Raw genomic sequence first — 26,240 nt, forward strand, 5'->3', positions numbered from 1 at the left:
GCTCCCACACTTACTTCCAGTTTCCTTGCCCAATGTTGTGATGGAAAGCGAGGGTTTGGGTACTATTCTATCCTCTCTTCTATAGCTTGCAATTGAGATGCCCTTTTTTTTTTCTCTTACCCTTTCCAGCTGTAGCCTACAATATCTGGCACTGCCTCCCAGATGACTCTCATCTCCCTACTTCCTGAAGGGCTGTACCAAGCTAAAAAACATGGATGCCAACAAATGGCCTCCACCAGATTATGCAGAGAGCTAGGGTCACAGCTTAGTTAGTCTGAAAGCAAATCTATTGCAATCCTAAATCTCAATAGAACTTTCACATGTTGTCCATAAAACAAACAGGTTGTTCTGTAGTTTCATTACGATTAAAGGTAGTTCAAGAACTTGTCCCATGGCTTCTAAAGGAGCTGTGAGAATGAAAGAAATGGAACTGAACCCAAGGGACAAATACAAAGGGTCGCAGCTGTCAGTGTGAGAAAGCTGTAAGACTTTATGAGCAGTGTTGAGATTCCGGCAGATCTAGTCTATCTTTAAGTTTGGAAAGCTGCAGGGTCAGGGAGCAAACACAGATGCCTTGAAAAATCTATGAGCTTCAGTGTCTTTTTTCATCCATATTTTATTTTTCATATAAAGAGTGATGAAGTACCTTTGTATCACCCATGAGAACAAACAGAGAAGCAGTAATTCTCCAGGCACAAGGAACTAGTTTGTTTACTAAAATTTTAAAAACCTACAAAAGAATCCTGAGTTAGTAAGGATTCCCAAACCCTAATTTCTCTCTAAAAGTGAACCAGAAAAAATTATTTAGTCAATTTCTTTCAAAGAGCTTAAGAATTTTAAAAAGTATGTGTAGTATACAAATCCCGATTCCATTCAAAAGAATTTAAGACGTGTTTGTCCACCACTTCTTCCAGGGACTCTTTCATATGTCAGTCTCCTTTTTTTACACCCTGGTACTTCTGCAAATCCTGAATCTGGAAAAGAAGTGGAAAGAAATTATATGTATGATAAACTACAAATGCAACACACACGCAGACTTAACTATGTGTTTCTCAGAAGCAGTAACAGACTTTAGCTTTAACCAGTATGTTCTGTACGAGAAGTATCAACTGCCATAAAATTAAATGCATACAGATTAATATTAACTACTACTTACTACTGATGAGCTTTATGGATATCGTCCTGTAGTAAAATACAGGAGGCAAAATAAATACATCAACCTACACTGTGCTTAACCGCAGTATTTCAGTGAAGATTTTAATGCTTATTTCTGTTTCATTAATGTTACACTCAGTACTGTTCAGTAATTGTAAAAGTCAATTAACCAGAGACATGTTCATGTTTCTAAGCTGTTGAAAAAAGCTACTTACTTTCTTAGATTTAAAGTATTTTTGCAATAAAATATTTGAGAAGTTGCTTATTAAAAATAAGTTGCTGTAAGAATATTCTGTTTAGTCTTTACAAAAAGTATTGTCATAAAACTTCAACACTGGCCTAAGGATTTTGTGTGTTCCAGTGGAAATACTGGCTTGGCATATTGACATAAATTGTTTGTGGTTTAACAACAGTTTGATCTGAAGCCTGAAGAAATCCCTGGGGTTCCCAATATGTCTTTTTAACTTGACTCTGCACACGTTTCTTAAACTTGGGATTTCAGATTTCTTAAATTTGGGACTTCAGAAGGCTTTCACTGTATTAAGGTGTTTTTTTGCATTAGCAGGCACAACAATTCAGTACGGTTATTTTTCCCCTGGCTAATGAATAATAAAATAAGCCTATTCTTCCAAAATCTAACCCAAAAATCACTTTGCCCTTTTTTAAATTATATTCAGGTTTAAGTATACATTTGCGTTACTAGGCCAGAGTATTACAGAAAGTTTATCAGTCAGAGACCACAGTGTTTCCAGAACACTGTAAAATGAAGTACCAGCAGAATCTGCCCTGATCTCTACTGAAACAACTGTATTTAGAATTTTGTATTATCAGTGCCAGTTACAGGTTACTGAAATAGTGTTTAACTACCCAGCAATACTCCAGGTCTCAATTCGAGTCCCAATGGAGAGGCAACAGGCCTGTTCAGAGCTTCTCTATGAACGTTTTAATCTACATAGGCTGAAAATTAAAAGCAGTTCACCATATCCAATTAACTTTTCCTCTCTTTACATCCATAACTGCTTTAAGCAGCCCATGAAACATAATATCAATTAATTACTTGTGTTTTCATGAATGAGATGGATCTAATTAGTGAAAGCATTTAATGCAGTACTGACCTTGCTGTACCACCAAGAGATTTAATGACAGACAGCAACAGACACAACATAAATTAAATCATCTGTACTAGGTGTTAGGCACTTTATTTAAGAAGCTTAAGTTTGGATTTTTAAAGAATGTGCCACCTCAAATTAAAAATACTACAGTGTAAGATACAGCAATACTTTGTCTGATAGGGACTAGTGATGCTTTCTGACTTTTAAGACTCCATGGATACATATTACAGCTTATCAAAAAACTCTCAAGCTGACCACATTTGAGAAAGTAAAGCAAGGACAAGAAAAAACTACTACAAAAAGAGAAGCCCGAAGCTTTTATACGAGGACTGTAGTCACCTCCAGTGTAAACAAAGTTTACAATATACCATCTATTTGAAGAAATATGCTTTGGAATGATTTCAAGATGGTGAGTTAGCCCTGGAGTCATTAGCCTTAAAAAATATTCAAAGAAGAAGGGAACTGTATGAAACAATTGAGAAAGCTATCAGAGTGAAATTCTTACTCCATTATCACCAATAGCAAAACACAGCATTATTGGTATCTAAATTTGTGTCTCTCAAGTTGCTGAATCTACATTTTGTCCTTAGAGAAAACACCTCCTAGCCTTTTCTTCTCCCTTTTGTCCAAAACTATGTTTATAAAATAATCTTTCCCATAACTTTTAAAATGATTCTGGCATGTTTATTATGCACATTTCAGCCACCGTCAAAGAGAGAAGAGGTTGAAGCTTATGATATCGGAGAACTACACTCTTCAATATTTTACCAAGGAAAAATAATGGCAGTAACACTTTTTTTTAAATACTCTTTATGCTCAAAACAGAAAATAAATGTTTAGGAACCTTTTATCACAGAAGAAACATACAGGCCAGTAAGTTTTATAGTAAAGGAAACATGCAGCTGTTGGGTTGGATTGGATTTAACAGCTAGTTGAAGAAAATAAAAAATCTAGTCCCGTTTCCAGTCAAGTTACAAAGCGAATTTCAGCAATTTCTGCTTGTTTTGGACATACCTGCTTTATTTTTTTCTTTTGCGCATAAGAATGATGGACTTTGCTTTCTCTTTCCTTTAGTTTCTCTAACTATTTGGTGAAAATTCAGACTTTGAAGCTCATTTGGGTCAACAAAGAAATCAGAGAGAAAACCATCAGAGGCAAATGAAATACATGGGCCTGTGGATGAAGAGTCATTCCATGGGGTCTTGTCAGTCAGGATTTCTGGGCTTTTAAATGTTGTCTCTCTCAATTCTTCTAGGAAACTCTTAGAGCTCTCCTGAGTTGCACAGTCTCTAAGTGTTGCAAATAAATCCTCTTTTTCAGAGTTTTTGGAAGAATGATCAGAGCTGTTGTGCATCCTGAAAGGCTGTCTTTGAACATGAAGAGAATTCATAACTTCTAGATGAGCAAAATCTTCACAGTCCTTCGGAACAGCAAAGGCATTCTGCTTCTTCCTCGTAATTACTTGCGAAGAACATGATTTCTTTTGCATACAGCTTGGAAGATCAGAGCCAAAAAAACCCTGCTGATGATTCAACGGAGGCATTATGGCTTCAGAATTCATATAAGATGTTTCTGGTAGAGAAAAATTTAAATGGTTCTGTTTGAAGAGGGAAAAATTAACTGTTTTCTCTACATTTTACAGAAAACCAAGATGCCATTGAAAATTTTGATTGCAGTCTGTCTCCTCAGAATAACTGAGATTTCCATGATTAAGAGATAAAGATTCCAACACACTCAGATTTTAATTTGGTTTCAAAAGAGAGACATTTTCCCAGTAATTCAAGATATTACCTGTTGTTTTTTGCCTTACCAAGCAGCTCTAAAGCTGTGCTGAAGTTATTCTGGTTTTCTGGGGGTGATGCACCTTTCACTGCTGTTTCTAGTGGAGCAGCAGTGTTTGGGCTGTACGAAGATGTCATGACACTAAAATGCTGAAACCAAAGAAAAATATAGTTGAGGAGTGTTTATAGTACATATCTACACTGTCAAATATGAAAAGTTAAACCAGTTTTTAGGATTCTAAGATGTATAATTTTTTGTTTACTGGAAAGAAAAAAAACCCACAAAACACTTCTTAACAATACAAAGGAGAGCCGTGCAGCAGACAATAAATTAAATTTAAATTTATAAACAGAGTAAATAACAGCCTATCCCTTGAAACACAGGAAAATCAATACCTTAATATAACTTGTTCTCTTTCATTAGTGTAGGAAGTAGTGTCTGCAATGGACTGGCACATACCATACATCATAGAGGAATTAAACTGATGAGATCTTTCTCTGTTTTTCAGCCAGTAAACATGGCTTTGCACATATGTGGTTATTACAATAACATGCACCAGCTGATATTCCCAATATCTGTTCACTTGCTCCTTCACCTTAACTGAATGCTTCTGATGTGGAGGTTTGTCCTCCCATTTTCTTGACTGATAAAAGCTGCACATTTTTTATCTAATTAGCTGACTATAATCAGTCTATAACTTGCCCAGTCTTGGCCCAACTGAAACAGTAGGAATACACAATTCTAACTGCAGAGTGGACACCTTAGTGAATTGAATTCCTCACCTTAACCTCTAGGGCTCTTTCAAATACTTAGTAATATGAATTTATAAGTGGTGGGTTTATTACTGTGTAAGAAGAAAGAAGGAAGGAAGGAATGAAGGGAAGGAAGGAGGGAAGGGTGGAAAAAAGTCCTGAAAATATTTAACTGGAAAACCTTTCTTTTATTAGGGAAACATCCAAGCTTGTATCAATACTTGATACGATGAAGCTTGAAGGGGAAGCTGATCAAATGAGGATTTTTCCAGTTAAGGAAATGTTCTACTCCTCTTCACACAAACACAATGATGACTTGGCAAAATCTGCTGAGAATTAGCAGGCTCAACATTTTAGATATGAATGATATGCTAAAGCATACAATTAATTTTTAAATTATACCAGAAAACATGCATGTAGCTTCAGATAAAAAAAAAACAAACAACCCTGTATTACAACAGTGCAAAAAGATTGATCCAATACATAAATTAATTCTGGCCAACCTTTAAAACTTTTTTTGGAACCTCTGGCAGAAGCTCCTGAAGTTGATCAAAGCTTGCAAGAAACAATGTGTTCAGCGACGATCCCTTCTTCAACATGAACTGAGCAACCAGAGGGTTGATACATGGAAAAGTAAGCAAACATTTCTCTGTCTGGAATGGAAATTAATTTGTTAGATTGCTATCATCTAAAACTTTTTTCCCCTTTTTTTCTGTTTCTACAGAACGACACATCTCTATGAACAGGTATATCATAGAAATAGAGCTTTCAAAGAGTGCACTTTTATAGTTCAATTAAAACTTTTTTTTTTTTTACTACAAATGTAAATGTACCATTTTTGCAAAAGAGTAAGGTCTGAGTAATAGTTCAATAAAAAGCAACACAGCCTAAAGATGCTTCTCTTTGAAAGGGTGAAACCAGTCAATCATGCAAACTTGATTTGAAAATGCATTACCAGATCTACCGTCTATTCTCCATTTTGAAGATAATTACCTAAGTCAAGATGAACTGACAAAGGTGGTTTAGTTCTACAGAAGTTAAATTTGTAAACAGCAATGAGACAGGCGCCAAAGGCAGGATTTGCTAGGGGGAAGCTGAATGTCACAGGGAGGCCAGCAAGTTGAGAGCTGCAGATTTTCAAGAATGTCAGTTTCTGACTTTCATAAAGCCCTGCACTCAGCAGATGCCAGGATCTAATACCTCTAACAGAGATAAAATACAGGCAACAACTCCTCTCAGTTTTTTACCAGTATCCTTAATTTCTAAATTGAAAAACCTGCAATCCAATAATCCCACACTTGAAAGGCCGTGCCAACATCTGCTTTGCAATGCTTCTGAATTTTGCAAAAGCCAGAAAGGATCCTGGCTTTACAAGAGTTCAAAGCTTCCACATAAAATTAACGAATTCATATGTTTAATTTGAAAACTTTAATATAGAAGTTAAAGATCATCACATATTTGACTGTGACTGATGGACCTGTTCCAGCATTTACTGTAAATATCCAATATCAACTGCTGCATGAGATGTTAAAGAAATTTCTACTATCTTGTATCAAAGCAACTCTGTAAGCAACGCCACTGACTTCAGAAATGGATCAGCACTGATGAATTTGGCTTCCCCCCCAGGTGAGCCATGGTATGTTTGTCTTCTACAATTTGGGTAGTTTTTTAAAGTTAGTGCCTAGAACTGTAGAAATGTACACATTGGCCAGCAGATGTGGAGAATAAACTTCTCTACTGGTTAACTGATAAAGCACAGGGAAAGTCCAGGTTGCACCTAATGGTACTGGCAAGGATGACGAAATAATTATATATATGTGTGTATATATAGAAGCATATATATAAAAATATGTATGTGTGTATATATAAACATATAAAATAATGCTTATTTTAATAATATATTTTAAGAGAACAAAAAAAAAAAAGCACAGAACTTTATGAGTCTGAGAAACTGGATGAAAACAGTGTAATTTAATGGGAAGATAAGCAAACCTCAGATGGCAAGACAGAAAGCCAGGATTTGTCCAACCACTCATGAGGACTGATATTAGATGCTAGCAAAGTGTTGTCAGCAATCTGACGAACTACCAGTGCTGCCTCTTCAATCCCTGGCATAAGAAGTACCTAAAGTGATACATAATATTTTTGGTTAAAACTTATCCTAAGGAATGTCTCAACTGGTTACAGTAGTTAAATGGGAAAGCTTAAAGGTGACCCTGAACACAACAGCTGGCAATGTGGAGTAATTAAATCAAATCCATGCTTATCATGCAGAGGATCTCCAACCTCTGACCACTGGCCTGGCTGCAAATTACACTCCTTATTTATGCAAATGCTATGCAGGTGAAATGAGTTTATCCTACATGTCTTTTATATGTGATAAAGTTTATGGGTATAATATGAGTCCCTAATAAAACAGGTAATTCTGAGATGCCTAATATAGTTTAAGAAGATGTGTAACACTCTGAAGGTGTAAGTAATTTCCACACAACCTACAATGCTGAGTACCTGGAATGAAAAAGGCTTTGTCCTCTCTTTAAGCTTCATTTAACTAGATGAATTTAAAACAAATTTTAATAGGCAAATAAGTAAAAAATTGCCTAAAAAGATGTTACTTCATGTAAAATAAATAAGTTACAGGCATCAACTTGGTAAGATGAAGGAAACTTTTGACACGTTTTTAAATGTTGATTATTCTAGATACTGCATTTTCTGGTTTATAATAAAAAAGTTAATTTATCTTGCCACATTAAAAAAAAAAAAGCAAAGTAGCTTACAGCAGAGAAAATCACACTTTCTTTTCTTCTACTACATTAGTTACATAAGGTTAACCTGAAACTTCAAATTAAGACAAGCAGGATTAATACATGTTCTAACAATTGATAAAATTAAGAAAGTATAATCTAATTTCTTGACTCCTATTCATAAAAACACTTCAGCCACTATTTGCATCTGATTCAACTTGTACTGGAGTCAACAGTCTTTTCACTGACTTCAGCAGCACTGAATTAAGCTCCCTTTGTCTCATTTTAGTCATTCTGAGCTACTTCATGTTTTTGATGCAGAATGCATACTTGATTAAGCACTTAAGAAATATCATACATTGAAGATTAAAACAGAAAGGTTGTTACACAAAAAATTACCTTAACTTCAAAGTCTTCTGACTTCTGTGTAAGTTCAATCAGAGTGGCATAAATTAAGACAAGGTTAAGCAGAGTATCTCCCTTGAGGCTGTACCTATAAAACCATTTAATTGGACCATTAATATTTAATATGCACATGTAATAATTCTGAAATGTTTGTTCCATGTGTTAATAAATGTCTGTTTCATTTCCCAGAATTCAGAATACTAGCAGAGTTTGAGCATTAGTATCTGTGACAGGAGAACTAGGACTGACTGACTGAGTGCTGAAGGATGCACTGTGAGGAAGAAAGTGGAGTCAGCCCACAGCAAAGCAAGCCTGGCCTGAAGCAAAAGAACTGGATCAGCACGAGTCACTGGAGAAAAACTATACAGAGAGGAAAAGTAACGGATGAAAAAAAACTACCTCTTGCTCATAGAAAAAAATCTCACAATAGGTAATAATGGAATACTGAAGGCCTATGTCAACAAAAGCTGTGCTTCCATAGCAAAAGGAAATATCTACAATATTCATATTGTTCTAAGAGAAATGTGTTGCTACAGAGAAATTCAAAGAACAAAGAGTGTTAGCTTGTTCTAATAAGCAGCTTCCTTTAGTGATGTTTGTTTTAAAAATACTGAGATAACAAAAGAGCTTCATAACTTACTCTAAATTCAGTCTTTCTCTGGAATAGAAAACAATCCAACAGCATGTATATTGGAGCGATAATGCCATCAGCTTCGATATTACATTGTCACAGGATTCCTCATAATTTAGTTCTTCCATACTCTACCATAAAATCAATATAAAAAGTAAAAACTAAATAAGTAAGTTGCCATGGCTGTCACAAGCTTTTCATGTGCATTGCTGTATTATGCAGAAGTTAGAACAAACATAAATGCAGCTAAATAATATAGGCATTAAAGACACATAAGGGAGTCAAGAAAAATAGGTTGTATTCCCAACTTTTAGTTTGTTTGACCTCTAAAAAGCTGATTCACTGCTTCATGTCTCTTTTTTTCTTCCTGTGAAAAGCACACAATGCTACTAACTTTTTAGGATGTTCTTAAGATTTTTGAGAACTTTAATAATGCAAAATACTGTTCGAAACCTCTGAAGTACTTAAGCTATACCAATCATATTATACCTACACTGAATATATAAAGTACAACATCACTAATTGCAGTAACACTTGCAGTAGCATGTAGGGATGTCTACCTGTTGTGCTTGCAACACTAATGGATTCTTTTATTCTTTATCTTTCAGTAGCAGTTCTTCTACCTGTAAAGTCACCTGTCTTGCTGCATAGCAGAATGTAAGTATTATGCTCTTGCCTAAATTATTACTTTTTATTAAAAGTAGGACAAAATAGTCTCTAGGCTAACTCAGATAATTATCTGAAAGGAGAAGAACTAACGTGTACAACTGGTAAGAGAATATAGTCACAGATACATTTAATTGGTTATTACAGGATTCCTTTAAGTATAGATCCTTTAATTTTATATTTAATACAATCCAGTCTCAGGTCAAATGTTTCACTTCTGTGAAGAAAGCTAGATACAGGCATGAGAACATTTTAAACTAGTGAAACTGGCACAGACAGAATTTTGAAGTTAATGAATTTGGAAATAACTTATGTTGTGAATCAATGCATGAATTAAATATGATTATGAGGAAGATAAGATACGTTAGAAGGTTACAGATATGGCCTAGAATTACCCAATGCACAACAGAATTTGGACATACTAGGTTCATTTTGTACCTGCAGAAAGACAGCAGTACATTCATCTATTGTCAACACAACATATCGATCTGTATTTCCAAAGAGCCTTAAGGAATAACTAGTGCTTCTTTCAATGAAGGTAATGCCGTACCTGAAGAAGTAAAATTATTTCATTAAATCTCAGTTAAGTAAAATAATAAGATTTCCATAAAGAAAATGAATAACATATATGTCTCAACTTTTTTTTTTAAATTACACAGTTTTTTCATACCTTGATCTTTCTCAAATGCTCAAGTTCACTTTAAGAGGCAATGGAAGAATACACATCAGTGTGGCAGTGACTTAATTAAATTAATGCAATTACGTTGCCAACTGCACTGAGTATGACCTTGATATACAGCCATTGAGTTTACAAAAAAAGATGTAATACAGAAACTAAAATAGATAAGACATTATACCCACATACTCCTTTTGAGTAATTAAATGATATTGCATTTCTTTTGGTCCTTTCATGATTGTGCAGCCCAGGGAAAGCAAACTGAGTGAAAACTCCCTGGCTGCTGTTGGTATGATCCTAAATTTTTCTGAGTGAATGAGAACTGCCCACAGCACAGCCTCCTGTTAGCAGCCGCGTTAGCAAAGACTCGCTGAACGAGCATCAGATGCTCAGGGCTTTCAGGGAGTCTTGGCTGACCAAGGGGGAAGATGAGAAGAGGCAACAGTCACACTACTTGGCCTCATCACTATGAAACACTGCCAGCAGTAAGTCCTCTAGCAACTTGTATGGACAGGGTATCCAGACATTAACAAAAAAGTGAACTATAAGCTTTTCTGAAACTATATAATAGTTTGCTCACCTTTTTAATTACTTCATCAGTGCTGAAAGGACCTAGTGAGAAAGTACCAAAAAGCATTCCTGGCTATTTAGCTTATGGCCAGGCTGAACAGAGAATTTGAACAGGTAACAGGTCAGAGTTTAGAACTGCATGTCAAATTAAATGTTCAAATTTTAAATATAAAACTTTATATATATAATTTTTTTTTAATTATTTTTTTTCCCCTATTTAACTGTAATTAGACTCAAAAATGGCTTCACAGCTGACTCCAGGATACAGCAAGGATCAAATCTGGCATGTCTCTTCAGCAACATTGTGAAAGCAATTATCTGTATCTCTGGCACTGTGTTTAAGAGATGCTGCTGCTCTGTCCCCTATTTCTTTCTTTTTTTTTTCTTCCCAAGATAAAAAGTACTTTTATTAGATATTTATAATTGTGAAAGCAAAATGCAAGAAAACTTTGTCAAAAAAAATTATGCACATGTGCAATGATTTACAAACATGAAAATTTTTGTACAGGTCAAAAAGTATTCAAAAGTTAAGTGAATATTAGATCTGAATTTTACAAATAAAATAGCTTTTGTTTTTAACTTAGACTCTCACAAAAGCTGTGATGCATCAGAAAATGAGACTGCTTTACTGTTGTTTGTTTTTTTAGCATAGCTCTGGTAGGTAAAACTCAAAAAATCCAAAAGCAATTTAATGAAAAATTAAATATAAAGCCTTCCAAGCATCAAGAAGCACTAAAACAAAAAACGTTTTGGGGTAACATTATGATTTTCAGGAAAAAGTAAACAATTTAAAAAGTTGGTTTGATTAAAAGTGCCAGCTCATTAAAATAAACAAATTGGCAAATTCCACATCTGTGGGAATCTATAGGATTAAGCTATCACCTACATCAGAAAAACTATCTTCTTGTCTCTCAAAATGCTAATAGTGTAATTGCAGTTATGTACTTAAGAGCCAAGCAGATGGATACTACATGATCTAGTAGGACAAGACACATGTCCTGGAAAACTGAAAATAAATAGTCAGTATGATTAAATAGGTTATTTTCACTTACTTGGATTCCAAAAGCTGAAGAATATCTGGCATATTAAGAAGTCCTTCAGTTGTCAGAAATACATATGGAACCTGTACCTCCAGAAGAAAGGAACCAGAGTGATCCCCTGAAATATTTTGTATATGTAAGATAATAGTTTCATAAGCAAAGAACTAAAGATACATTCAGATACTTAAATAGACATCTTTTAAAAACGCAGTTTTTCTTTATCCCCATTAAAAGGCTTTCAGTATATGCTTTTTTTTTTCTTCTTTCAAAATTGAGTTCTTCTGAATCTCTTTGAAATTAAGCTTTAATTTATATTCCTTTAGATTTACATCAACATTCAGTTAGGATGAGGAAGGGTGGATACAGCTTGTAGCAACTGTAAACAACCTACAAACTTGGCCCCAGTCTTTCATCAAGCAGCATTTACTGATACATCCTGGCCAAAACCCAGCTTACACCCTACAAAAAACACCTTCCTGTCTTGCTGTACAGATGAACCAGTTCTGTTTGCTTGGCTTTAGCCCTCATAATTTGTTAGTCGTTCTCATACACAGGCATATCAATGTAGCATTTTAGGGAACAGAAAGTGCTTTCTTTCATGTGACAGCCCGATTGTTTATTACAATTCTGGAGAGCACTTACCCATTAGTATTGTTTCAGGGAGGATGGTTTTAAAAGTCATGTAAGTAACATTCAGATTTTTGCACAGATTTTTCCAGCAAGAGTTTTCAGAATAATCATATTCGATTACTAATGAGAAGAGCGTAACAAGGGAAGTCAGCTCCAATTTGCTGATTGTGTACAATAACGCAGGAATATCTACTAAGGCTTTAAAAAACAACAAAATATTAATAAAATTAAGTTTGGGTAGAATTACTCTCAGAATAAAATAAACACATTTTTACTTTGAAGAATTATCACTGTCTAAAGTCTGTTTACAGAAAAGAATTTACCCTTCCTGAATTTAAAACTATATTTAAAACATAATTTAAAATTTAAAACCTGTACTTCCCCTCCTCCAATTATCTACTTGAAGTATTCATATTTTTCTGTCATTATGTCATAATTTGTCATTATTTCTGACTTATGCCCTTCCCCCACCTTTTTCTAAAACATGCAAAACAAAACAAAAAGTTAAAACCATGCAATTCATGTTTTTCTAAAAATTCCTCTGAGCCTGACAACTAAGGTTTTTACTAGAGTGTGGACAAACTTCTCCCCTCTCAGAACGAAGCTGTAGATCCATATTCTGAAATTTTTACTCCAGACTGGAAAGTCTCATGGAAATGAGCAAAAGTAACTAAGTTCCTCTGCCATTAGCCCTGAGTAACAACTTTGTTCTCAAAAATCAAGAATTAACTTACTTGCTTATGATATCTTTACAATTTAAAAAGGTTCCTTTTTTCTCAGAATTCAAATCCATAGCTTTTAAACCTGCATAAAAAGAATTAAAGCCTTAATCAAACAAATGAGCCGCTGCAGGTATCAGTCAATGCACAGCAGTAAGCAGCAAATGTGGAACAACACAGGATATTAAAATTCTGTGTATTACATTGTCTGTCTTGATGAAGTCCTACACAACTTCAGTTTATATTGCACTGGTGGGTATAATTTAGAAATTTCTATTTTTGAACCCAAGGAAGAAGTATTGTGAACAAGCTTCATGTCTCACAAACTCACAACCTAATTACCTAAAAATGAAAAATTAAAGGATAGTGCAAAAGGAATGATCTTTGCCTCTTTATCATTTATATTCCTCTACACTTTCTATACACTTGAAGTTTTAAAAGTGTGACTGGAAGATGTAGCTAAAAAAAGGAGTATTTGTATAACACAAACACCTCTCTTTGGAAGTTTATTTATTTATTTATTTGTATAACACAAACACCTCTCTTTGGAAGTTTAGTTAGTTGGATTGACCTGTGTTAGCAACTGTGTTTTAAGATCTTAAAACAAATAAAATACATTTCATTAAATATTATTATTAGTAAAAGCATTGTGAACATGACTCCTCCCTTTCAAAACATTCTAAAAGACAGGCTTTCTTCTTTTAAGAGCACAGGAAATTTAACTTTATTTTTAAAGGCAAAAAAACAATACAACACATAACACTGTTAATAAGGTTCAAGTAAGAAGGAGTCACAAAAATGGGTTTTAAAAAGCAATATAAAAGGAATCGGTGGCTTGCTCTAAACATAAGCTAAGGCTCAAATAACAATCTTCCTGAAATGTTTTTCTTTTACCAGCTGAATCTGCAATGTTGAACGAGCTTGCACAAAAATTACTCACAGGTAAAAGGATGAATTGATTAAAGTGTTGCTTGTATCAGTGCAGGGCTGGGATATCAGAAACAGCATTTTTTTTCCCTTGAGTTTAACAGATTGCTACAGCTAATGCTTACATATTTATCAAACAAGGTCAGCCACAGATGGCCAGGGGAAATCATGATCTCTACCTAACTACTCATTCAAGGTTTCATGCTAAGGAGCTTAGTCAAGACTTCCAAATTTTAACTGCAAGAAAGAAAACTTGTGAGCACCAATCAGCTGAAACCAGAGTCAATCTGACCAAGACAACAGATGCAATTATAGTTATGCAATAGGCTGCCCACATCTCCTTTGTATTCTGTTAAATAAATCTTTCGACTTGACAGATGACATGTATAATTCTCTTGCAACAGAAAACACCATACCAGAAATCTTAATCAGGGGAAAATAAAATTACAAGAAGAAAAAAAAAGGCTGATGGAAGAGTTAGGAAACAGAAAACAGTGAGAAAAGTATATAGAAACGTTCATGATGAGAACAAGAGGGAGAGACACTTGCAAAAAGCATACAAACAGGAATGCAGTGAAGCACAGAGTAACAGCCACTTTTTCTTTCAAAAATACACGTTAATTATTTACCTTCTACTCTAGATAAAGTGTGAACAAGGGCAGCTTTTTCCCTCTCAGAGTCCATTCTTGTTATGATTAGTATCTGGAAGAAAATAAGTAAAAGAAACTCTAGTACTGTAAAAAAAGCTGTTCTTTCAGCCTGCATACATCTTTATTTCTCCTTTGCACAGAAAGCATGAGGTTGACTAAGCAGGTGGCCAAAATGGAAACCTTGGAATTTTCCAGAATGATGATCATAGAATCACAGAATATTTCAAGTTGGAAGGAACCCAGAGGATCACTGAGTCCAACTCCCTGCTCCTTCCAGGACTACCTAAAACTAAACCATATGACTAAGAGCATCATCCAGACACTCCTTGAACTCTTGACAGGCTTGGTGCCATGACCACTTCCCTGGGGAGCCTGTTCCAGTGACCGACCACTCTCCCAGTGGAGAACCTTCTCCTAATGTCCAATCTGAACTTCCCCTGATGCAGCTTCATTCCATTTCCTCATGTCCTGTTGCTGCTCACCAGAGAGAGATCAGCACCTCCCCCTCCTCTGCCCCCCTTGAGGAAGTTGTAGATTGCAATGAGCTCACCCCTCAGCCTTCTCTTCTCCAAGCTGAAGAAACCAAGTGACCTCAGCAGCTTCTCCAAAGTGTTGCCCTTGAGGCCTTTCAGCATTTTGATTGCCGACCTCTGGCCAGCCTCTAATAGTTTGATGTCTTATATTGAGATGCTCAAAACTGCACACAGTCCTTGAGGTGGAGCTGCCCCAGTGCAGTGCAGAGTGAGACAATCACCTCCCTCCACTGACCAGCTGTGCTGTGCTTGATGCACCCCAGGACATGGCTGGCCCTTTTGGCTGCCAAGGCACACTGTTGACTCTTATTTAACTTGCCACCAACCCAGACACCCAGACTCCTTTCCACAGGGCTGCTCTCCAGCCTCTCGTCCCCCCATTTGTATGTATAATCAGGATTACCCTGTTCCAGGTGTAGAATCTGGCACTTGCCTTTTTAAATAAAATTTCATACAGTTGGTGATTGTCTAGCTCTCCAGCCTATCCAGATCTCTCTGTAAGGCTGGTCGACCTTTGAGGGAGTCCACAGCTCCTCCGTGTTTAGTACTGTTAGCAAATTTAACGTACACTAGATTCCTGCGTCCTGATCATTTATAAAAACATTAAAGAGCACTGACCCTGAAACTGAGCCTGGGGAACCCCACTGGTGACAGGCTGCCAGCCTGATGTAACCCCATTTACCATAATCCTTTGAGCTTGACTCGTCAGCCCATTGCTCACCCAGGGTATTATGAACTTGTCTAGCTCTGTGCTGTCCAGGTTAGCCAGAAGGATTCTGTGAGAGACAGTATCAAAAGCTTTGCTAAAATCCCAAACCACATCTGCTGGCATCCCTTGGTGAACTAGATGGGTGACCTTGTCATAAAAGGAAATTAAGTTGGTTAAGCAGGACTTTCCCTTTGTGATCCCATGCTGACTATGGCCAATGACTGCATTGTCTCTCAAGTGTTCTTCAACAACTCCCAGAATAACCTTCTCCATAATTTTACCAGGCACCAACGACTGACAGGCCTGTTATTACCAAGGTCCTCCTTCTTTCCCTTGAAAAGTGTGACAACATTTGTCAGCTTCCAGTCAACTGGGACCTCTCCAGGATCTGAAGACCATTGAAAAATAATGGAGATATGTCCCATGATGACAATGGCCAGATCTTCCAGTATCCTGGGATGAATCTCATCGGGCCCCATAGATTTATGTGCATCCAGCTGGAGCAGCAAGTCTTGAACAAATTCAGGGTTGGCTGAGAGTTTACCATCCCCCCAGTCAAAGTCCTCCAGCACAAGGCTCCAGGGTCCCAGGGCCCACCACTGGTGTTGAAGACAGAGGTGAAGAAGACATTAAAAGCCTCTGCTTTGTTTACATCCCTATTTGTGAGGTGACTGACCTCATCAAGCAATGGACCAATGTTATCTCTGATTCTCCTTTTGCTGTTAACATATTTTTTAAAAGCCCTTTTGTTGTCCTTCACAGTGATGGCCAGCTTGAACTCTAATTGAACGTTGGTCATAAAAATTTTCTCCCTACAATGGCAAACAGCATCATTGTAGTTCTGCCATGTCACCTGTCCTTGCTTCCAATGTCCGTACACTTTTCTTTTCTGCCTAACTTCTAGAAGAAGATCCCTGCTCAGCCAAACGGTTCTTCTGCCTTGCTTGCTTGACTTCCAACACTTTGGAATTGCCTACTCTTGTGCTTGTAAGAGAAGGCTCTTAAAAAGTGATCAGCATTCCTGGACCCCAGTACCTTCAAAAGCAGATTTCTAGGAGACCTTACTCACTAGCTCCTTCAGCAGCTCAAATTCTGCTCTCTCCATATCCAGGGTTGAAGTTTTGCTGGCGGTTTTTCTCCTGTCACTAATGATTTGAAACTCAGGTGTGTATTATTACAAGAGTTGGAGAAACAATATTATAGAAGACATCAGTATCAGAATTCAGTTTTATGAACAAAGCTGTTCTAGAAGAAATCTTAAACTGGAGTATTTGCTTCAAAGTAAAAATGCTATTTAAAGATACTATCTAAAGACATTACAGTACATTATTACTGTTGCACTAGACAGATTATTACTGTGACATTAGAGGCATTATCCCGAAGGAAGAAAAACTTTAACTGAAGATGTCTAGAATTTAGCCTGCAAGATGGTGATGTACCAGAGAGAGGTACCAGATGTACTGCTGAAGTAATTAGAAAGATTTTCCAGATCACAGATGGAGTTCACTGAAATGTTCCTGCCAGAAATTGCTTATTTCTGAGACCCACGAAATACTGCTTGAGATGAAAATGTTGAAAAGGATTAGAAACTACCAAATTGACATCGTTTTAGAAAGAATCACTACTAAAGGTGTTTATCTTGTCCACCACTTCAACTGATACAAACCGAACTTCTGTTACATAATCAAAGTATGTAAAGAAGAACATGTACACATACGCAGGATTTACACCACACTTCCAGACAAGATGATCTCTGAACCTTTATGCCACTGTATAGATACTTTTCGTGGTGCATGCAAGACAAGGTTTTTAAAGAGGCACGTGGCATTGTCTAAGTCTTAAGATTTACAGTAGATGCAAGATAATTATAGACGTAAATATTAATAGTGTGTTAGATCTTGTCAGAATATAATTTCTGGCTATCAGTCAGCCTGACAAGCTTAAGGCAGATTTCAGTTTCCATTATGTTGGTGCACAGAACAGCCACCTGACAACCCCCAGCTCCTTTCAAAGCAGTTTTGGACAACTGCATTTTAAAATGCAGACCTGCTTTTTCACAGATCATACAACAGCGTACTCATTACATGCTGTTGTGAGCTAGATGGTATTTGTAGTCATGTTCTATCTAATCACGAGTACAAAAGATGATGAAACAAAGGGTAAAGTTCAGTTTATTCCATTCCATTAGCAACTTCCTGCTTGCAAAGGAAACATCCTATTATAATCTTGCATCCATAACAATTTTGGCTAATAAAAGGATAACCAGATTATCATATTTCACATCATATTAACTGATGCTGATGTGATAGAACAGGAAATGGCTTATTCAATACAACTTTTACTTCCTATTAAAAATGGAATACTCCTCTGCCTATTCTGGCTCATTGAAACCTGTCTCTAAATGTTAGGGAACAGTCAACAATATTATACTTGTGGATAAAATCACATATATTCCTACATTGCACGGATATGTGTGCATGACCTTAAGTTTAAGTCAAGGAAGAAAGTCAGAACTCAGGAGAGTTATAGATAAAAAGTTAAAAATTCATATCTAGTGGAGTCCAGAAGAAAAGCAAAATTGCCACTGAGCTAACAAAGTTGTCATACGTCTCCTAGTCCAGCATAACCCTAGTATCACAAAGCAAAATGTGTTACTCTTAAGAAGAAGAAGATGATGCTGAAATCAGCTTAGAGGGTCTATTGAAGGACAGACATCAAGCCAATCAACACCATTTTGTTTTGGTTGCTTCATTTCCATTTTAAATTATTTTCAGGAAAATCATCTTAATCAAAAGATGTTCAGAGCTCTTAGTGCAACTCTTAACTGAAACATGAAGAAAGCTCCAGAAAGTGACGTATAGCAGGAATTTAAAATAAATTAAAGTAAGCTTGGAGATTTGTCTCTTTTGTCTGTGTCTTCAGCAGCAGAAATTCTCTTAAGTGTCAGGAGACTTTAAAAAAATTACATATTTTATCTCTTATGTTACCTTATGTGATAAGTATTCTGTAAAAAAGTAATAAATATTCTGCAAAGGAATATGGTGTTTTGCACTAGATTACTCAAAATATTCACATATGCAGAAAAAAACCCTTTTTGGATAATTTGAATCTCTTCCACTACTGTATATAACTACCCATGCCATAAGTATCACTTATAGGCATTTATTCCTTATATAATTATAATGACAGGAGACTGCCCCGAGACATGGGTTCAAAAAAAGCAGGGGTTGTCTATGGATAACAGTACGCACATACTCCATGGAGTACGTGCTCTGAGCCACACTGTACAAGTACACAATCCTGACCTGTGCTGTGATTCTCTTCACACCAGCAGAAGATTGAGGCCCTCAAATAAAAGGTTATAATCTTTAGTAAGTGATAAGAAACAATATACTTACCTGGGAAACAAAGCCACCTGCAACGAGATGAAGCCCTGGCAATGTTAAAACTAATATGCATGTTATTTCAGTCACGTAGCAAAGGGAGATATGATCAAACAGAAACCTGCACAGCTCTTGATAAGAGGTCTGAATGTCACCCTTATTTAACAGATACTGTGGGTTGGAAGGGTAATTATAAGACTTTCTTCCATAAACCAACCCTTGTTGAAAGATGATTTTATAATTATTCACATAGTTTGGAGTAGTTTTGTTTGCTTTGAGAAACTGTTTACATTGTTAACCTTAACACCGTGTTCCTTTCCAAAACTTTGCATCCAATTTGACATCTGACGCTGAAGCTCTGTTATTCTGGGATTTGTTTCATGCTTTTTCTGGCTGCTGTACTGAACAATCTTCAAGTTCTTCCAGATATTATTCAAACAAGATTCTAAGATGTTTTTATAGATGTTCTTTGCCTTGGACAAATAACCTATTAATAAAGCAACAAAAGAAGTAATTGCAGTGACAAAAGATAATTGACAAGGTTTGTGTTTAATCTATACATAAATTTAAAATTTATGTGATAGTTGTAATGAAAATGTAATGGCTCACTAATATGTAAGGATACTATTACTACCAGTCAGCTATATAAGTTGTCTTTATAAAACTGCTGCACCTCCTGTACTATCTGCTATATGACTACAGCTAGAATTATAGAACACTGCATTCTATAGCTGCAGATACGAGCAGCAGCACTTTTATATTTAATATGTCTATGTGGTTTATACTAAATAACAACTTCATTTATAGTCCCACTGTCCAAAGCTTTCCTTGCCCTGTGTTTTCACTACTTTTCGCTTTATCACAACTATTTCACAACTCTGAATGATGCCTTTTGTATATAAATGGTGAATAATGCTGGGTTTATTTGAAAATCCATACAGAAAAAATAGATCCAAGACTACTATGTGATGAAACACACAGCACAGCACAACCTTACAACAACAGTGAGGGCTACGGGGCCTACTTAGTAGCTGTCTCCATTTTCTAATTTATTTTTTTTTTCTTATCTTTTTTATTTGTGCAGTTTCCTGTGTGAGCTGTTCTGGAAGAACAGCTGCTATGTAATTCTATGTAATTCTGAAATATTGTCTAGGGGTGCTTTTGCTACAACAGAAGAGAGGAGGAACAACTGCTCATTTGTCTTCCTCTCATCCTCCTATGCTGTTTGTAGTAATTGTAGAAAAGAATTCTACTTATGATTCTATGTTCATTCTGTATTTTCCTTCCTATGCTTTTATTGCTAAAAATATATAAGTGAATATAAAATAATTACTTTTCCCCACAGTTCTGCTTATGGCAGATGTTTTCCACTTTACATCAGTTTTAAGGGAACACGGTGCATCAAGGCATAATCTGGAGTGACTGAAATTAGATGCTATACCACTTATTGCCTATAAAGACAGGGGGAGCCTGACTTTTCTAGGGCATTCATAAAAGCTAACTTCAGCTTCTTATGAAAGACAGATAAATTCACAATACACAGCTATGGGAAATTGACAAGCACGGTGTTACCATTTCAGGCATAAAATTGGGTTACAATGAATTTTCATATTCCAAATCTGAATGGTGTTAAGACCAGAAAAGGTCAAAAAAATATCTGTGTGAGTCCAGTGCTAAGAACTGGAGTGTAACGTCAAACGCCTTGTGATACGTTAGAAAATATTTCAGATTTTATTTAAAATGCCCTCAGTTTCAAGTCCCTCATTTTCAAGGAGCCTAAGAATATTTCACTCACAGAAGGTGGATTGTAAACAACGAAGGACCTGCCAAACCAGGACAGTGTGTTTCTCAGTTTCTTCACAGACATTCCAATGAAAATTTGTCATTCTGAGATACAAGACAATACATTGTATCTGTGGATGTCCATATGAATGTTGCTCAGGCAAATCCGTGCAGTAACACAAACAGTGGTACGTTAGTCATGAACTGAGCATACACATACCAGTGTACAATCTGCAGTGAATTCATTTCTAATGGTGGAACAGAAATAAGGAAGCAAAGGGAAATTAATATCATATTGAAACTACGCTTGAGGTGTACGGATGGCAAAGAATCACAGCCTACAAATGTGAAGGAGGATGCAGAATACACACAAAGCATTGAGTTTCTGGGTATCATTAGCCACCAGTAAAAACAAACCTAGTGCTGTGTCCAAGCTACATGTTAAGAGAAGATCTCGAACTGTCACCAGCAGATGCACCAGAGCAGCATGTCTGAACAGCACGATCTCCTTCTCATCTATTTTACCTTTGCAAACAGAAGACACAGGTGTGGTCTGTGTAAAATTTCAGAAATCATGCTTTACATACGTAATCAATTTAAAAGATCCTGGGATCTTCAGAATTTTCATTAAACACACTTAAACAGACATAACCTTGAAAGGTTGGATCTGTTGGTCTTGGCAAATAACTTATGATACAGCAGAACTTTTCCAGTGTCATCTGACCCATAGCAAGTGGCACACAGGGAAGTGGTTGTGAAGGGTGTGTAGGGATAGGTGGTGCTTGCTGGAGGAGGAGATAACAGTTCCCTTAGGTGTGCCATTAAATCCACACTGCCTTACTGATTCTAGTACAGCAATCTCTAAAAACACCTGGAAACTGATAGATTTCCCATGTTTTGGTCCATCATACAAGCCCAGCTGTTCACATTACTATTTCTGCATCTGACTAATCAAATCACTAATTTTTTCAGCAGTAGTGTAACACCATCTAAATGGTTTTCCAAACATTTCAGAACTCTCTCCAACCAAGAGCAAAAAGTTTTTACTGCTTTCCTTGAGCTGTAGTCCAAAGACACACCTATTTCATAGGTCAATTTTGTGTCCCACATGAGGTTGTTTTGCATGACAAGGGATGGGTAAATATTATCCATTCCTCAGAAAACATGTGCCCTTAAAACAAGGTCTAATAGATGACTATTTGCCTCATCAGTATTTCAGCCAGTAAATATTTTCATTGATTTAATTGCTGTAATTTTAGCAATTGGAAATATACTGCACAGCTAATCTACAACTAAAGAGGGCCCTGGAGTTTGAATAAGCATGCCCCTGGGCCCAGTTCCTACTTTAGGCTACACTTTTACATCATGCAAACTGCATTTGAAAGGATATAAGTTTTCTTAATTAATCTTGGATTAAAATGCAGGCTCTTACACATTTTTTTCCTTGCTCTTCACAAGCAATAGTAGTTCTCTGTATACTTTTCTCAGCAATGATTTCCTTTCTGTGATTCACTGATACAGACAGAGATACTGAGTTTCTCCCTCATGTTGGTGAAGATGGTGTTTGCTTTTTTGTAAGCTCCCTCAAATTAAGAGAGCCCTGCTGCTGACAATTTTAATATGGCAATTCTATAGATCACAGGCTGTCATTCTGTAGAGACCACCATTTTTTTGTTGTTTGTCTTCTCTTTCATTTGTAATTTCATTATCATTAGCCTTTTCTGAGAAAAATACATTCAGCACAGAAAGCAATAAAGTTTAGACAGCTAAAGTTTATTGCATAAATAATATAAAAACTTGGTAGGTAGTAGACAGCCTTCTGTGTTATGCTTACGAGTTCTCAGCTATGAACAGTACAAAACTCAAAAAATAATCCAAAATACCCACTAGCCTCAAGCACAGTCTGTATCTTGCTGGGAGGTTTTCCTGACCTTCTCTTTATCTATAGCCAAAAATCTTTGTGAGGGGTCACTGATTTTGCTGACTTTTTTTTTTTTTTAATTTTTCTGGTTCTATAGGGTTTTCACATGCCACATAAGAGAGAAATTGAGTCAGAAAGAAACCAAATTAACATGGATTTTTTCTCCTGATTTCTAACTTTGGCTTAGCATTTTGCATCATGCAGGTGTGACAAACAATAGCTACTAAAAGGAACACATAGACAGCTTCTAATTTTAAAATCTAGCATGAAAAAATAATTTAAACATTGTTTGATATAGAAGCAACATTTCTGAAGCACATCTGAAATATTTTAAAATGAAACTAAATTAGAATAGGTTCTATATTACAATATTCAGGTTAATAAAAGCAATGCTGAGGAACTAGGAGACATTATTTTAGAAATAAAAGCAGAAATCAATTAATGTAACTCTACAAGATAAACTGCTGAAAGTTTTATCATTAATTAATCAAACAACTTGAAACCCTGTGTCACCAATTAAACTTGTATTAGTATGAAAGAAAAAAGAGATTTTTTTAAAAAGACATACCTTCTTTGAAATGATCACATATCACTTTCTCTTGCTGTTTTAAAAAAAACCTTGTCTGATCAAATTTAATGCTGTCAAAGCTCCAGTTTACAGAAGCAAGTACACCCAGGTGTGTCAAATCTTTTAGAACAGGAGCAGCTGCTTCTTCCAAGAGGCAGTATGCCTGGCATTGGCTTTCTGGAGAGCACAATAAACAAAACAAACAATAAAATTTGGTCTTATATATTACTACTGGACAAGAATATTCAAAAGACCTAGCCAAACACAAACAACACTGACTTCTTCAGGAAAACTGTAACACTAACAGAAAAAACAGTTGCTCACCAGGCAGCCTCCTGCGTAGTAGAATTAAGCTGATTCTCACAGCAGGCACCCATGTTATTCCATGCATTTCATCAAGTGATCAAACTCCATGATGAAACATTAGCATTTTCTACTCCTGTGACTCCCACTAAGGCTGTACTATTATTCTGTTCTACAGTCACCTTCTATTTTGTAGTCTAAAATTAGACTTAGTCCCTTTACATTCACTTGTAACTATAACTAAAACAAGCCTTCTCCTTCCCTGGTATTTAAGTTGTAATATCTTTGCCTAGCCAGGCTAAGCAAGCCAATCCGTTAGTCTCTTTGTGCTTTCATACTAACAGTTCTTAATAGCTTCTCCGTGGCTGTTTTACAATTCTTTCCAAATTACAACAGAGTTTCTTGCTATCAGCATCCGTGACAGAGCTGTCGATTGCTGAATGAGTTGATGGGGATGTCCTTTTCCTCAGGTAAGAAGGTGAAACTCTTCCATAACCATTTTTTAAAGATTATAGTTGAGGTGATCACATTAACAAGATCAGAACTCTGCAATTCTTCATTTTCAAAGATTTACTATTACTTTTCAAAAATATTTTCAACTGATCTATACAAATTATGTAATTTGATTGTCAGCTGACTTCACTTTGTCGATGCACTATTTTGTAAGAGCAATTAATTAACTTCATATTTTTAACCATTCTGAAAAAAGGATATATTATGATGTCCAGCTTTTCAGCCTTTATGGAAATAGCTCAGATATTATAGTATTTTGGATGCCCTTTATATAATTTCATTCAGGCATTCCTAAAAATGCACCTTTTTCTTTTTAAAGTGTATTTCTAATCATGCATCTTCAGTGTTCCACTGTTAAGTAAAATGCTCGTGTGAGTCCTTCTAACCTTTGTTTTGGCTATAGCTTGGTTTTGAGAAAAATTCCTTTCCATCATGTGCAAGGCCACCATGGTGAAACACACCATGTTCAAGAACTGCAATAGAACATTCAGTCCCAACAAATAATACCTTTGAAAATGCTGATTTTTCTTTTGACTGAAGAAAAGCTTTGAATTTTTCTTCCAGTTGCATTAAAGGAATCTTGCTTACAAATGTATTTTTAAAAATAATTTTAAAATAAGCTTATAGCTGTTACATGATTCACATCTCAGACAGGAACAGATTAGAATACTGCTCTGCTCCTTCACTGGCTTTGTGAAAGAGACTCCCCAACACTTGTGTTGGAATAATGCATTTCTATCAAAAACCAAACTAATCTGTGCTAGGCCTACAATTTTCTAGCATGGGGCTTGCTTAATGTGAGGTTGTAAAATATCTTGAAAAAATATCTTCTAGGTTCTTCTCCACTGTTTCTACTGCATGACAAAACTGTTGTCAGTGCATGTTCTTTGACACAAAGCCCTGAAAAGTGCAACAGCAAGAGTACACAGCGTGAGGCTCAGTCATGTACGAGACAAATCCAGAGTGGATTACTACTGTGCCATTTCCCACCATGGTGACTACCAATCCCTTCTGTCTCCAATTCTCTCACATACTCTGTCAGAGAAAAAAATGCTGAATAATAATTGGAGGGTAGTGATTGATGTAAAGAGATGCCATGTCCACTAGTTTCTATCAGATATAACTCAAAGGCTGTACTTTTTAGTTTGCATGCAGTTGGCTTTAGTCTTGTGACAGAATTACATAGCCTGCTCTCCCACTCATGTCAAAATAAATATCCATCTATTTGAAATGTTTCAGTCACAAGGAGCCAAGACTAAGCCTCATAATTTCCCCATTTGCCTGAGTAGTACTATTTAATATAAAATGATATAGCAAATCTATATAAAGTAAAGAAAATAAAAAAATAGTATACCTGATGCTTGAATATCAACTGTGACATTGTCCTCATTCTCTTGCTCCTTCTCCTCTGGTCTTACAGTCTCACAGACAGAACTGTCCTCTTTGTGAACACACACATGCTGTTCTTCAGGTTGTAGCACTAAATCATTAAGCCACAAGTGAATATTTAGATACAAATATTGTAAAACCAGCTCAGTGAATAAGAAAACTGTTCAATAAATGAATATACATGCAAAAATATTTTCAAATCAAGTAGCTGCTATGACATACATTTTCTTTTCATGAACTTCTTTACTGTTTTCATGGGCTCATACAGTACAGAAAAAATATCAAGATACAGAGAGAATGAGGCACCGTCAGCCTTTAGAGCCCAAGAGGTCAGACATTACCAGGTTCCCCTTCCTTAGGGCAGAAATGCAGATCTGGGAAAAGTAAGGAGCTCGTACTATAGCTCTATAATAGATTTCCACAGGGATGCTCATACACCTTTATACAGAGAAAAAACATGTACGAGAGGAAAGGTGCTGCTTACTGTAAGGAGCTCATACTATGAAAAATACCTTAGTGAGTGTGAGTAGAAAAGGTCAGATACTGTAAGTGACCCAGAGAGAACATGGAAGCTGCAAATGGCAGGAAAAAAAAAAGAAAACTAAAATTACTTATTGAAAAGAACTTTTTCTCCTATCTTGTAGCTATCTTTTGCAATTTGTTAGCATTTCTAAGTCTCT

The 26,240-nt window shown here is 36.1% G+C and overlaps 1 protein-coding gene across 1 annotated transcript in view; it reads right to left on the minus strand.

Moving 5' to 3' along the window:
• Positions 1-873: 873 nt before the first annotated feature.
• The window catches only part of SHOC1 (shortage in chiasmata 1), a gene marked incomplete at its 5' end in the record, with an annotated part of 50,631 nt that continues 25,264 nt past the window's right edge, over positions 874-26,240 (minus strand). The window contains 17 exon segments of the mRNA XM_029086586.1: positions 874-974; positions 3,282-3,896; positions 4,078-4,198; positions 5,305-5,454; positions 6,794-6,925; positions 7,945-8,038; positions 8,591-8,712; positions 9,686-9,797; positions 11,546-11,651; positions 12,176-12,299; positions 12,301-12,361; positions 12,898-12,973; positions 14,442-14,511; positions 19,384-19,571; positions 21,284-21,391; positions 23,356-23,532; positions 25,526-25,651. Coding sequence (XP_028942419.1) covers positions 874-974; positions 3,282-3,896; positions 4,078-4,198; positions 5,305-5,454; positions 6,794-6,925; positions 7,945-8,038; positions 8,591-8,712; positions 9,686-9,797; positions 11,546-11,651; positions 12,176-12,299; positions 12,301-12,361; positions 12,898-12,973; positions 14,442-14,511; positions 19,384-19,571; positions 21,284-21,391; positions 23,356-23,532; positions 25,526-25,651 — 2,483 coding nt within the window.

The sequence above is a fragment of the Antrostomus carolinensis genome, unplaced genomic scaffold (assembly GCF_000700745.2).
Source record: "Antrostomus carolinensis isolate BGI_N321 unplaced genomic scaffold, ASM70074v2 scaffold9368, whole genome shotgun sequence".
Classification (NCBI taxonomy): domain Eukaryota; kingdom Metazoa; phylum Chordata; class Aves; order Caprimulgiformes; family Caprimulgidae; genus Antrostomus; species Antrostomus carolinensis.